At 48.1% G+C, this 14632-nt stretch overlaps 1 protein-coding gene across 1 annotated transcript; it reads right to left on the bottom strand.

Moving 5' to 3' along the window:
* Positions 1–7289: 7289 nt before the first annotated feature.
* MAS1 (MAS1 proto-oncogene, G protein-coupled receptor) lies at positions 7290–9784 on the bottom strand. Its single transcript, XM_019967007.2, has one exon. It carries the CDS (start codon positions 9760–9762, stop codon positions 8785–8787), a length of 978 nt encoding a protein of 325 aa, XP_019822566.2. The 5' UTR covers positions 9763–9784; the 3' UTR covers positions 7290–8784.
* Between the last annotated feature and the right edge of the window lie 4848 nt (positions 9785–14632).

The following is a 14632-nucleotide window of genomic DNA, read 5'->3' as shown; positions in this document are numbered from 1 at the left end:
CAGGCGATGGGGACGCGGCCAGTGTCAACAGCAGTAGCCGGACCAGCTCTGCGTGACGCCGCCACTCAGCCCACTGGGCAGCAGCCCAGGCACTTTCTGTTGGTGAGGTCACACACCGATGCCTGCTGCCCTGTGTCCAGGGTGACCCGTACAGCACAGCAGGACACCACAGCAGGGCTTCGTGAGAACGACTCCCCCGAGGCAGAGAGGACAAGAAGCAGGGACGGCCTAAGTCCACAGAGCCTCAGAGCTGTGCTTCCCAACGATCCATCACCACGACATTATCTTCTTACTTTTATTAACGACCCATCGCAGATTGTTTCTTTTGCAAAATGTGACAAAAGAAAACGACTGGAAAAATGAAGTGGGAGACAAAGTCGTGCAAAGTACTAGTCCAGTGTCTTCATTATCAGACTCCACCCAGACGTGAAACTCTTCTCCCTAATGACTATCACCTTTCTCAAAGCTTCCTCTCGGTGTGATCTCCCTGTGGACCAGGAACCAGTCCAAGAGTCACTCGGCTGGAAGAAGGCCTTTCTCTGAGAACAGGAGTCCTCCCCTGGTCTTGTCCCAGGCTGCAGACCAAGCAGGGAGCTGGCATGTCTTTGGGGACACCTCCTGAGATAACCTTAACCCGCAGTTAGTTCTCCAGCATCTAACAAACACCACTCAACTCTTAAGACCCCAGTGTCCAGCCTTGTCCTCCCTGATACTGCCGTCACCAAACTCGGACCAGCTTTAATGAGCACCCCGGTCACTCAGAGAGGGGACCAGTCACTCCATCTCCTGGGCCACTCGTCCAGCATTACAGTTTTGTTTTGTTCTCCTTTGTGCTGCCTTCGGGCTTCCCTGGTGGCTCAGAGGGTAGAGCATCTGCCTGCAATGTGGGAGACCCAGGTTCAATCCCTGGGTTGGGAAGATCCGCTGGAGAAGGAAATGGCAACCCACTCTAGTACTCTTGCTTGGAAAATTCCATGGACGGAGGGGCCTGGTAAGCTACAGTCCATGGGATTGCAGAGAGTCACACACCAGCACGGGGAGGAGACACACGAGGACCCAGGGTCTCTGACATCTGTATCTTCAGTGATGCTTGGCCATCTCTAGCATCATCTTCCCTCATCTCAGTTCATCAGATTTTAAGACAAGGAAAATGAAAGTGAGGAATAAATTTTGTGCTGGTGCTGCTGCTGCTAAGCTGCTTCAGTCGTGTCTGACTCTGTGCGACCCCATAGACGGCAGCCCGCCAGGCTCCCCCATCCCTGGCATTCTCTAGGCAAGAACACTGGAGTGGATTGCCATTGCCTTCTCTGATACATTCTGTGAGAAAAACGTCAAAGTGAGCAGCAGCAGTCTAAGAGTGATGATTAACACCGGCAGATGGGCGTGGAGAGGGCTCTGTACCTGCCTCCCTGAGGTCGGGCCCAGAGAACACAGAGGACAGGGAGGACGGAGCAGGGCCACCCAGCTGATGGACACGCTCCATGCGATTGAGACTAACATTGATCTCCTTACTTAATGTGTCTAACAGAAGGCCCTTCAAATCTGACACTCAATCACAAACACCCTTGTTCTTGGTCTGCAGAGATAAAAGGCAAGATGGGGGTGGGGGTGGTAAGCCCTCCAAAAATGCAATCTGAGCTGCCCTCACTGGGGTAGTGAGTCTTTGACTTAGTCAGACGCAGGAGGAAAAGGACCCCTTGGTTTCTCTCAGCCACATCTATCTCCTCTCTCCTTGGAAGAAGGAAGGTAGGAAGGCTTGGGAGCCCACTTGGATTTCCCGTGAATATTTGTGCATACTCAAGCTGTAAGGATGCCAAAGGATTTTTAATGGTGGTTCATTGTGCCGTTATTTTACTTGTGTTCTAAGGAATATTGTTAGCTTTCTGTGTTTGACTAAGAGCGAGTCATTCTAAAGGGGATGCTTTGATGAAAAGCCTACAACGGTACGTCAGTGTGATCATGACATTTGCATTAGTAATATCCTGAAATATTTATCCCACAACTAGGGACAAGGCTTATGTTCTTACATGAGGATGGTGATGGTACAAAGCTTGCAAGTACTAATCAATCCAATATTAAGAATGTTCTGTTTTTTAAATTTGTTAGCAATTAGGGTTTATTCATGCTGTACCCAAGAGCCATATGTGAGAGTTTTATCCTTCTAAAACCCTAACAAGAATTCTTATTCACCAATATTTCATTCCTAGTTCCTGAAAAACTCCAATAAGTGCCTCTGGATTCAGAGAATACAGTTTGGTATGGCTGAATAAAACAGTCTCTGAGAATAGAATTGAAACCATATTTACAACCAAGAGTATTTCGATGATAGATTATTTCTTCTTCATTTTCTACTAATAGTATCACCTTATGATTTTTGAAAAATGACATTTCTCAGCTTTACACCAGTCTCATCCCTCAGGTTTGAGTCCGGATGTCTGCTGGTCCTTTTCCAAAGTCCAGTCTCCAGGAAACAGCGAGGTCAGGATCTCAAGTAGATGGGCTGTCAACCCGAAGGCAATTCCAGAAGAGGGATTCCCTAAATTCTCTAGGTCAGGAGTAGCATGGGACAGCTGCCACCAAAGCTGGCCACCACTTCTTGTTTTTCTACAAATTAAGAGTGATTTTTCACATTTTTTAATGGTTTAAGAAAAAAGAAAGAATTTTTATGACACACATAAATTATACGAGATTTAATTTTTAGTATCTGTAAATAAAGTACAATTGGCACACAGCCATGCTCATTCATTTACTATGGTTTCCAGCTGCTTTCAAATAAAAAAATGGCAGAGCTGAGTTCTTGAAACATAGATTGCAAGGCCCCCCAAGCCCCAAAGGCTTCCTCTGTGACCTCTGCATGGTTTTGCTGAGGTCGAGTGGGTCTGCTTCAGAGGAGACCACATTCATCTGAAAATACTGACTCTGAGCTATGTTGTTGATTAACCTCCTGTCTCTGTGCTGGCCCTGGGGACAGCACCAGGGCCACGCACCCTGGGTGACAGAGGAAGTCTGTCTCCTTTCCTTGTCATTAATACTATGAGCTTGGTGCTCAGCACGGGCTACACACCATCAAGAGAGCTGAGAAGCACACCTACTGCCTCAAAAGTGTGAGCACTGATTGTTTTATTTTCCTAAAATAGATGTCACATGAAATTCACCATGTTAATTTTTGAGTATACAGTTCAGTGGCATTAAGGACTTTCACAGTGATGTGCAGCCATCACCACGTCTCCAGAGCTTTTTCATCTTCCCAGACTCAAACTCAGTCCCCACTAGACAATAGCTCCCTGCTCCTCCTCCTGCAGCCCCTAGCACCCACCCCTCCACTTTCTGTCTCTAGGAATTTGCTTTCTTTGGGCACCTCACTTGTGAGGAATCATGTAGTGTTTGTCCTTCTGTGGTTGGTCCATTGCTTAGAATGATGTCTTCAAGGAACAACTGACTTTTGGTGGCTGTTTAGGCTTCCCTAGGGGCTCAGATAGTAAAGAATCTTCCTGTAATGCAGGAGACCCAGGTTCGATCCCTGGGTTGGGACGATCCCCTGGAGAAGAGAATGGCAACCCACTCCAGTATTCTTGCCTGGAGAATCCCGTGGACAGAGGAGCCTGACGGGCTGTAGTCCACGGGGTCACAGAAAGTCAGACATGACTGAGCGACCGACACTTTCACTGCGCTTTCCCAGTTTACACGGAGTTTCACGCACATTATCTCTCTGACTTGGCACAGCTACTTTGTGGGGCAGGTTATCTTACTCCATTAGAACAGAATCTGTCAGGCAACTCCGGGGCTACCCTGAGGTCACCTGCAAACAGTGTTCTCACCTCGAGCCACACTGCACCTGGACACAGGAAAGGCCCAGAAGAGCTGGAGGTTGTCACTCTGAGAGTGGCTCATGCCTGTGAGGGGTGGGAGGTGGCACCACTTTCATCCCCAAGGAGGACAGTTCTGAGGTGAGTTACTTGCATCCCTTAGAGGGTCCCCACTGTCCTGGGCCCCTGTACTCCCCGAGTCACCCTATTTTGACTTCCTCGCTTCAGTCTGAATTCCTCACTCCCTCTTGTATTCCCAGAGACTACAGACACAAAATCCTTGCCTCAGGCTCTGCTTTGGACAATATAGATAACTGTCTACATATCTATACTACAGAGTATAGATAACAGAGTCAGAGGGTAACATGCTGACCCATGCGCACCTAGTACACCTTAGCCCTCCTCTTCTCATTCCAAGTGCAGTGTCCGCTCGCTTCTCCCCTCCTTGTAAGACGAGGTCTCTGCCCCAAGCATTTAGTCTGGTCTTGGCTGAGAGAGATTAGAAAGGGAGTGTTAGCCTAGAACTCTCTTTCTTACAGGGAGTGCCCTGGGGAACAAATGGCCTCAACTGAGACTGCTCACAGAGAATCTAACCTCAATCAGACTGCTTTGTAAAAATGTACTCAGGGAAATGGTCCTATTTTCAGCAGGATATACCGGATCTGTCAAGACTGATAACTATAAACAAGTGTGGAATGAATAGGTTTATGGGGGCTGGGGTCCTCCTCGGTGGGGGAATCTGAGAGTTCTTGCCTAACGGCTTTTCTTTTTTCAGGAATCGATCCAGCAGGGTAGTGAGGAGAGAAAAAGGGTGAGGGGAAAGTGCCAGGCAGAGTGCGGAGACAGAGGGAGTTCAGAAGAGCTGCCCAGTGGACGGAGGAGGAGTTAAAGGGAACCTGGTGAGAGGCCAGTCTGCTAGGACTCCAACCCCTGGGCAGAAGCCCTGATCAGGCGGTTAGGTAGAATAGCAAAAAGGAGTCCAGAATGGTGGTGGCTAAAAGACAAGGAAGGGAAAAGCCCACAAAAATAGAACAAAGGAAGGTCCTAGTATTGGAGTTAGGACCTCAGGTAAAACAAGCAGGACTCCTGGCTATCCCAATTTACATAGGGCAGGCCCAGTGGGAGGAGAAAACACATATAAAAAGAGGAGCCAAAATTGGGCTGGGGGCCTCTCTTCTCTTCGAGTCTTTTGGGTCAGCATGCCCACATGCCTCAAAGATTTATTTTCCTTTACTTTCTAAATAAAACTGAGCTGTAACACAGAGCTGTAATACTGGTCCGTCCGTCACTTCATATTTTTGTTGCAATGAGACAGAACCGAGGAAATTACAAACTCCCCCGACATCTATGGTGCTGTGACTCGGCTATTCTGGACTCCTTTTTCCCTATTCTATTTACCTAATAAGATCAAAGGGAGGGTTCTCTGCTCCACTCAGCAGTCTGGGTGGGACAGAGAATGAGGGGGTGAGAGACTCAAGAGACACATAAGATGAGAGTGGCTGGACCCGGGCCACCAGAGGTCTCGCAGACTGGGCGAGAGATGATACAGAGGGGACTCAAGAAGGGGTGGGCCCACAGTCAGAGGTAAGGGTCTCTGTGGTGTAGAAACCCAGGGGTAGTGAGGGAGAAAGCAGGTGATTGTGATCAGACAGTCGCGCCATGGGGCTTTGGTTTCCAGGAGACTGGCTTGAGTTGCAGTGAGACTCAGGGTACAGCCCAGAAAGGAGAGGAGCTGCAGGTCCCTTGAATTGACACAGGGAAGCAGGCCAGTGGAGGACTTGTGGAGAAATTCTAAGACATTAGAATGCCACCCTGGCCAGGCTGGACGACAATGTGAGTGGGAAGAGAAAGAGGCCTGGGAGCCGTATTCCAAGGAACTTGAGGAATGTTGTGCCAGGATGCCAAAAATAATAGCGACAAAGAGACAGGAGGGGGTGGTGGGCAGGAGCGGATGGGTCTCCAAGGACCACTTCCCCAGCTGGTCTGCAGACTGAGAGTGGCTGGCCTTGCTCCCCAGCACCCCTCCCACCCCCACCCCATGTGGCGTGTCCTTGCCTTCACTCCTGCCTGCCCTCTGCCTGGAATCCTCTCGCTCCTTAGTTTTTTGAAATCCCACCTCCCTTCCAGCAACCAAAGGGTACCTCCATGGAACATTCCCCTTTTACTACAAAAGACTGGATTCCCCTTTCTCCTGACTGCCACCCAACTTTGTTTATAACACCCTCCTGACACTGACTGTGTGCAGCTTAGAGCTGTAGTTGCCTGTGTGTACCTTCCTCTCCTATTCTAGAAGACCGGGGCTTCTACTTGCTCATCTTGGCCTTGTTCTGATCCTGGAGTTTGGCAGAGAAAGCCATGTGTGAATATTTGCAGCAGAAATGCTTCAAATCCTTCCTCTTCATCAAGACCAAGCATTCTATTCTAGCAGCCTCATCCCTGTGCCCTAGGAATTCTCAGAATGGCACCTAGTAAGCCATGATGACTTAAGCAGATTGTCTAAATATCCAGTGGATATAAATGATGATCTAGTCTCCTCTTCATATTTGCATATTATTTTAACTCTTCTTGTTTTAGTTTTAACTTTATAAATCACTTTTGGGAGCAGGTTTTAGATGAAGAGAGAGATATTTGTCCTGGAAACCCTGTCAGATTCTGACTCTCACTTCTTTACAAGGCATTACTCTTTAAAACATTAGGAGAATTTTTATATTCATTATTACGTTAAATTTCCCCGCTTTAGGAAGGCAGTAAGTGGGGGGCTTCCCATTTAGTTCATCATATTCTCCTTGGGTGAAAATTCCTTGTTTCCAAGAGTATCTGAGTTCCTCTTTGAGACCAAGATCCATTTGAGACGAGATGAAGTTGCTCCATTTTTCACTGACCCAGAGGCATTAGGGGAGATGACATAAACAAAGCAGAGTGACTCTGATCTCCCGTTTTCTGTTCTTCCCCAGTGAAGATGCTCTGTTTTCAATCAAAAACAAGATCATCCTAAATGTCACCACTCAACATCCATCTGGACTCCTGAAAGCAAGCTGCCTTGTTTCTGATCAGATGTCATCACCCACTGAAAAGCCTCCCACCTCCAAACTGGGCTGGGTGGGAAAGCCTCATACATCTCTCCCAGCGAGGCTGCCCCCTTGGTTACAGGTGACCATTTCCTGTTAAAGAAAGGGGATGGAGCAGAAACAGGTGGCAACTGAGACCCAGGTTATCACAGCTTCTCTGACCCTTCGGAGCCCAACAGTTATAGAAATACTTGTTCAGTCGTGTCCGACTCTTTGTGACTGTAGCCCGCCAGGCTCCTCTGTCCAAGGGATTTCCCAGGCAAGAGTACTGGAGTGGGTTGCCATTTCCTTCTCCAGGGGATCTTCCCGACCCAGGGACTGAACCCATGTCTCCCACAGTGGCAGGTGGATTCTTTACCACTGAACCACCTGGGAAGTTCATAAATAGTAATGGGCCCATTTATGGATGTGAACATTTTACTCCCCACAGAGCCACATGGAGCATTGCCATTTTTCATGGGACGCCCAGAAAGGAGAGCAGGAAAGCAAGCATGGTCTCCAGGCTAGGACGTGCCGCCCGAAGGTGCAGACACAGGTCCCAACAGGTAAGCCACAGCTCACTGAAGTGCGGGGAAATCCTGCTGAGGTCTGTCTGGGGAGAAACGTCCTGTTTCCCTCTGAGATGTGGCCATGCTGTCCTCAGCCCTGCTGCTGAGCCTCCTTCCAGAGCAAGGCAAGGAGATGAGCAGGACGCAGTGGCAGTGAGGCAGGCACCAGTTCGAGCAAGAGGTCCAGGTGCCAGTTGGTGCCGCAGTGGGCCCCTCTCCCTCTTGGAAATAAAAGGAACCCGGTGAGGGAAGATGGGGTTTTTCTTTTAAGATACTAGTCTGCCATCTTTTCAGTCTGCTAGCTTTCCCATTAAAGCCGTTATTCCTGGTTCCAACAAATTGTCTGCCGATTTATTGGCCTGTTGTGCCAACGGGAACTTTGTGACTATAAATACATAACCCTCTTCATGAAGGAAGGGGGTTCCAAAAACACAATCACCCGCGTGATTTCATTCATGAACATTTATATCAAGCAAAGGATTTCAAAACAGACTTTCATTACATGAAGCATTCCCACAGAGGGAAGGGAAGCCGCAAGGAACTCCTGTGCTGGTGGCCAAATGCTTCCCCTCCCAACCCAAAATGATGCCCCAGCACACAGCGGTTGGGGGTCCTAACATCTCAGATGGTGATGTCCCACAAAGAGTTCTCGTGCAGCAAACGGACAGAAGACCTTTGTAAATTACAGTCATCATTTAAAAACATGTAACAATTATTTGTACATGATAGAGCTGTGTGTGTGGGAGTGTGTGTGTGCTTTACAAAACAGAAATGTGTATTTCTTCTTCCACTTCAAAGAGTCACAGAGACTGATGTTTCTTAACACTGACGTGTGCCAGACCCTTCGCATACCTCATCTTCCAGTGTCATCTTCACCACAAGTCCAGGAGGTATGGACTACTACTGCTTCCATTTTATACTGAGGAAATGAGGTCCCTGGGGGTTAAAACAGGTCAAACCAGCGGCAAAGGACAGAGTCAGTCTGATTCCGAAACTCATGTTCTTCCTACAATATGGCTTTACTTTTTCAAGGTTCATCAAATACTTGTGCCTTTACACACCTGTAAACCTTCCTGCTGGTGTAATTTTTATAGTTCATGGAGAAATGCTTCCAGGAGAGCTGAAGAGGAATAGAAGGAATTTTTTGGAAGTTACAGAAAGGATGAAATTTCGACACGTAGTCAGGCATTTCCAGAAGGTACAGCACAAGAGTACAATCTCAGCATTAATTTGCATCTCATGCGTGTGGGGTAGGGTGTCCTTCCATATCGTATTTTAGGGGGTATTCATTTTCATTCCCAAGTACAAACTGCGGCTCATCTTCGTCCCACTGTTTTGGTCTATACAATCTCCTTCCGCTGGTCAGACAACAGTCTCGGTTGCTGTGGTGGCCGTGTGGTCTTCTGGTTGCCTGGGCTGCATTTCATCTTTGAAAGCCCTGGTCAGAACCACTTTCAAGGACTCTTTGAACCGCTTCTTCCTGCTGCTGCCCACAAAGAAGTAAATAAAAGGGTTGGCGCTGCTATTGATGGTAGAGAAGAGAAGAGAAACGTGGTGCAAGTTCTTGAATGTCGACCAGTACTCGTAATAGAGCAGGTAGAGGAGCCTCATGGGCATGGCGAAGATGAAGAATATGATGATGGTGACGGTGATGACCAGGTACAGCTTCGAGGAGTGGGACGCCCAGGAGTTCTTCCGGATCTTCACCACCAAGATGGTGCTGGACACCACCATGAGGGGAGTAAAGACCAGGAAGCTCAGAATGGCTATGAAGATGATCACGGCCCTGCAGTCTCCTCGGGAGTGGGTCTGTCCCTCACTGTCAATGCACATGACGTATTCCATGGTGGTCACCAAGCAGGAGAGTGCCCACAGGAGGGCACAGACGAACGCCGACTGGTGCTTGGGGCGGTGGCACCGGTACCAGATGGGGTACAGGACAGACAGGCACCTCTCCACGCTGATGGCCGTCAGCAGGTACAGGCCTGTGTTGTAGCCAAAGAGAAACGTCACCGATAACGTGACAATTGTGTAGTAATAGCCAGAAGACAGCTCGTAATCTAAAGCATAATCAACAGACAGAATAAAGATGCAAAAGAGCAATGAGATGTCCGCGATGGACAAGTGGGTGATGTAGACGGTGAAGGGGTTTCTTCTCATCCGGAAGCAGAGGAACCAGAGGAGGATTCCGTTCTCAACAAAGCCCAGCGGGGAGATGCTCATGATCACCCAGTGCACGATGGGAATTTCCCGGCGCGGGTCCTTGACGGAGGTGTTCCCGCTGGTTGAGGCGTTGGAGGGCTCTTCAGCAACAAATGATGTCCCGTTTGCCTCATCCATGAGGGGGCCTCAGTCTGGGTTCTTCGGGTAGTTTTCTGTAAATAAGTTTAGAAAGAAAATCAAGGTTGATGAATTGCAGTAAAAGATTTCAGCTATGGCTTGTAACCTTCATGTCATACAGGAGAACATGTCTACTGGACTGTACAATTCTCTTTCCAACGAAGGTGAAAATGAGGCACTTCACCAAGAGAGAACTGATCTAATGGCCTTTTGGAAGCCCCCCCAGCAGCCTTTGGCTCTGTACTGTTGCTTGTGGTTCAGCACCAAAGGGGGTCCATCAGAGCAAGAGGATCAGGTTTCTGGTGTCCATTTCTGGTCTGGCCCAAGCTTTCTGAACAGCGTTTTGAAAATCATCTCATCTTCTGTTCCTTCATCTCCTGGCCTGAGAGACCAGGTTAACTGCGTTAGAATTCGATGACAAGTACATGTTGGGGCCACACTATTGCTGTCACCTTTTACTGAACAAAGTGCCATAAGTGATGGGTGAGTGAGAAGGGAGACATAGAAAAAAATAGGTTCAGTAGTGCACCAATATTTTCACAAGTGTGACCAATTAGAAGTATGTGTTTTCTATAGTCTCAATATCTGTGATGAAGCTGTGTACCTAACTCAGACCAAGTGTGCAGTGCAAACCATCCCTGGGGAACAGATGGCACATTTCAACAAGATGTATTCACATCCCCGAGCTCCATGGGCCAGACCACGCTGGAAAACACTACCGATCGATAGTAAACAAAGCCCTGACCCAAGCCCAGTAAAATGCTAAATATCTGAGACTGCAAAACACCATTATCAGCAATTTCCCCTCACACTTTAGGAACTGCTAAATAAATGTATGCACGCCCCCCTCCCCTTTCCTATTATGTAACAAATGTACATAAGCCACTTCCACTGCTGGGGAACAGAAAAGGCAGGTGCCCACAGCGGTCACCTTCTTTGCTTCTATTCATGGCGTCCTTGGCTTCTTATTTTTGATGGTGGTGGTAAAATATTGTTCTCTGCTTTTGGTCCTTGCAGACCAGGGCCCTATATGTGCAAAATAATCGACCTTTAGAAAGTTACTTACTAGGGGCTCCCCAGTGGCTCAGTGGTAAAGACTCTGCCTTGCAATGCAAGGAACACCAGTTCAATCTCAGATCCAGGAAGATCTCACGTGCCATGGGGCAGCTGAGCCTGTGTGCCCCAACTACTTCAATCTCAGATCCGGGAAGATCTCACGTGCCATGGGGCAGCTGAGCCTGTGTGCCCCAACTACTGACCTGTGCCCTAGAGCCTGCAATTCCTGAGCCCACCTGCCCCTAAACCCAGGCTCTGCAACAAGAGAAGCCACTGCAATAAGAAGTCAGCACGCAGCAACCAAGGGAGCAGCCCCCGATCGCCACAACTAGAGGGAAGCCCAAACAGCAGTAAGGACTCAGCACAGCCAAAAATAAAGAAAAAGAAAGTTAGTTCGCAGACTGCCGCCTTTCCTCATGACCTCACCAGAGGCAGAACAGAACCTAGACGTGCTATTTTGTGAGCAGGTGCGGGAGTGGTGGTCACATTCTAGGTGATGAGACCCTGGAGCCCACACAGCTAGCTCTCCTCTCCTTACCAACACTCCCCTCAGTTGCTCTGCTGAGATGCTGGAAATTATTTTTCCTGGAGCACATTCTCTTTTCGTTTCATAATCAGACCATAGAGGGAGAGACTCCAAAGCTCTCAGGAGCCCAACGCAAGGCCCAGAATTCACAATCCCACGGCACTGCTGTACAGACCAGGCTTTGTTAAAAGTTTGTAGGTGTGAGATAGCCGTGTTCCCCAAGTTCGTCCATCAAAGATTTATTCAATGCCAACTTCAGGTCAGGCACTGTTCCAGGAATGGGGCTACAGCAGTGAATGAAACAGACAAAGTGCCAACCTCTGGGAGTTTATATTTCAGTGGGAGGCAGTCAATACCCAGTAACAGCAGCAACAAACCAATGGATGTTCGATTGGAATAAGCGCCACAGAGAAAAGAAAAGCCTGGACCACGGCGGGACCAGAGTGTAATTGTGGAGGCAGTGAGACGTGGTTAGGGTCTAGATGCACTCTGAGTTGCTACCAGGTGAGACAGGAGTTATTGTAGGAAAAGAGAATGGCTTTTAGCCATTTGTTGTCTGGACAAGGCGCAGGGGGAGCGGGTTGGGAGGGGTCATATGGAGCTTGGGAATCTTATGCAGCTGCCACATGTAGCTGTCTTGGAGCATGTTGGGAGCTGGGGTTGGGGCAGAAGCAGCGAGAACAGGTGAAGTATAAAATCATGAGGCTAGATGAGATTGCTTATGAAACCTGGGTCCTTAAAAAGGAGAAGAGGTCCAAGGACTGAGCCTTGGGGCATTTCAAAGCTTAGGGGTTGGGGGATGAGGAGAAGGAAGCAAAAGAATCTGGGAGGCTAGGAGCATAATTTATTCATGAGAGCAGGAGGGAAGGCCGAGTGTGCAGTTTAAAGTGCAGACAGCTAGGTAAAGTGAAGAGGGGGTGTTAGAAGTTACAAGAAGTTCTCTTTTGGATGTACAGTATCTCTGTTTTCAGCAAAGTCAAGAGCAAGGTCATCTGCTAAGAATGAGGAGGTGTTATGAGTTTAAGGAGAGCGGGCAAGATGTAATTAAGTGAAAGCAGGAAAGAGAGCAACATTTCTGGGCAAACAGAGCCTGCCTGGACTGGGGCTCAGGAATCTTGAGTGAGATGATTAGCACTTGTTTTTCCCCAGCTATGGCTCAGCTGTCCAGGTGTGAATGTGCAGAAAGAGGAGAGTTGGATTTAGCCAGGATTGGGGTTCTACCGGGCTGGTGCAAAGGAAACTGGAGACCAAAGGAACTGAAGCGCAGAGACTATGGAATTCAACAAGATTAGGAGAGAGTTGAGGCCAGGAGAGAGGTGAGAGTTGGTGAACAGGAAATAGGAGCCTTTGTAGATCCCATCGGTGTCAGAGAACTAACTGCTGAGGCCCGAGTCCTGAAGGCAGAGAACTGGAAAATCGGAGGCAGAGGTCGAAGAGCGGGATGCCCAAAGCCGAGCCTGCGGTGGCGTGGTTTGGGTATTGATTATTGGTATTGATAAGTGTGGTTATTGGTATTGATACATGTAGTCCATGACCATGGGAGTGAATAGCTAGAGGAGAGGGGAAGACAATATCTTCTGACATGAGATCAAGACCCGAGTGTTAGAAGAATTGTCTACATAGACATTGAAATCACTGGGAAACAGGGCTGGAATACAGGACATCGTTAGAGAAAAGCTGGCTGTGAGCCAGGTGTTCAGTCTTCAAGGAATTTGAGAGAGCGGCCCGGGGGTCTGTAGATGGTCACAGTAAGGGGGTGGTAAGTGAGATGGTTGGATGGTGTGCACTTCAGAGCTGGGTGCTTTGGTGGTGGTGGTGGTGGTAATAGTGTTTCGGGGGGAGAGAAGAAACAAACAGAATAACCTGAGACACAAAAATGGTAGAGGGAGGAAGGGTCTCGATCAGCATTGTCCAACAGAAATGCAATGTGAGCCATATGCGTAATTTAAGGTTTTCTGAGAGCCATAAAATATAAGGAGAAACAAGCGAAATGAATTTCAATATTTTATTTAACCCAGTGTACTCAAAATCTCATTTGAACATGTAACTGATTTATAATGATTAATGGGCTACTTCAGTTTCTTTTTTCACATTAAGTCTCCAGAACCCAGTGTGTATCTTACTCTCATGGAGCATCTTGCCTCAGACCAGCCACGTCTCACACGTAGGTGGCCACGCGGGCCCGTGGCCACCGTATTGGCTGCTGCAGGTCTAGCGGGGCTGTCAAAGCCAAGAGAACTTAAACCAAAATCGAAGACTAGAACGTAAAATCAGGACCTAATCAAAATTTCTAAGAAAAGGGACAAGAACAATCTTTCTGACTCAGGTTCAGACGCCAGAATCTCGTGTGGACCACAGCACCATTCAGCCTTTAGTTTGTCATTGCGTGCATGAGAGCGCTCGTGTACTCGTGAAAATCAGTTAGGAAAGATGTTTCAACCCACGAGACCAAACTGCATTTTTCTATTACAGTCAAACCCAAGTCACCAAGTCCCTCTCTGAAGATAGGTGATCTTTTCATTTTCCAACCAACATGTAGGTTTCAGTTACCATACTAAGAGTCAAAGATGCAGAAATAAACAAGATACAACCTCATGCACAGTTTGGCAGGGGAGGCAGGCCGAACTGAAACTAATTCAGTATGGGAAATGGAATAAAGGAGACTGATCGCATCAGAGCAAGCACACACCAGGAAGCCACGTCTCAGGATTTCAAGGAAGGCTTCACAGGGCTGGGCCTTGAAAGGTCAATAGGAGTCTGTTAGCTGAGGAAGAGAAAGAAAGGCATTTTAAGAAAAGAGAACAGATGGACAGGGGTGTGGCGGCAGGAGGCACAGGAAGTTGGTGGTGGAGTCTGAGGAACCCGGTGGGCCCTGGGTGGATGTATGGCTTTACATAGAAACAACTGGACTGAAGCATGAAGGCCTGGCTATGATGCTTCTTTAAATATCAGACTTATTTTATAGGTTATACTTATCCAACAGTAGTGCTTAAAAAGTACATAGGGTTCCTTATTAAAAATGCAAATTCCAGGGCCCCACTATTTCAAGAAGCCTGGGCTGGGGCCTTGGAATCTGAATTTTCATAACCCAGGGGATTCTGATGCAGATGGGTCCTAGGCCATGGTTTGAAAAACACAACCCTTTGCAAAGCTCTGGAGCCATTAAAGTTTCAGTGCAGGCCTGGGAGGTGGCCTGAACCATGTTTTAGAAAGGTTACCCTGCACAGTCTACAGCCTGAATGGAAGGGAGTTACAGACGGAGCAAGAAAGCCAGTAAGGTGTTGTTGA

Source organism: Bos indicus, chromosome 9 (assembly GCF_029378745.1).
Source record: "Bos indicus isolate NIAB-ARS_2022 breed Sahiwal x Tharparkar chromosome 9, NIAB-ARS_B.indTharparkar_mat_pri_1.0, whole genome shotgun sequence".
NCBI classification, from domain to species: Eukaryota; Metazoa; Chordata; class Mammalia; order Artiodactyla; family Bovidae; genus Bos; species Bos indicus.
The sequence above is the reverse complement of the archived record's forward strand: the minus strand, read 5'-3'. Positions and strand labels throughout refer to the sequence as shown.

Excerpts from the sequence above, each read along its gene's own strand:
- MAS1 (XM_019967007.2), bottom strand. The coding sequence starts at position 9,762 with ATGGATGAGGCAAACGGGACATCATTTGTTGCTGAAGAGCCCTCCAAC.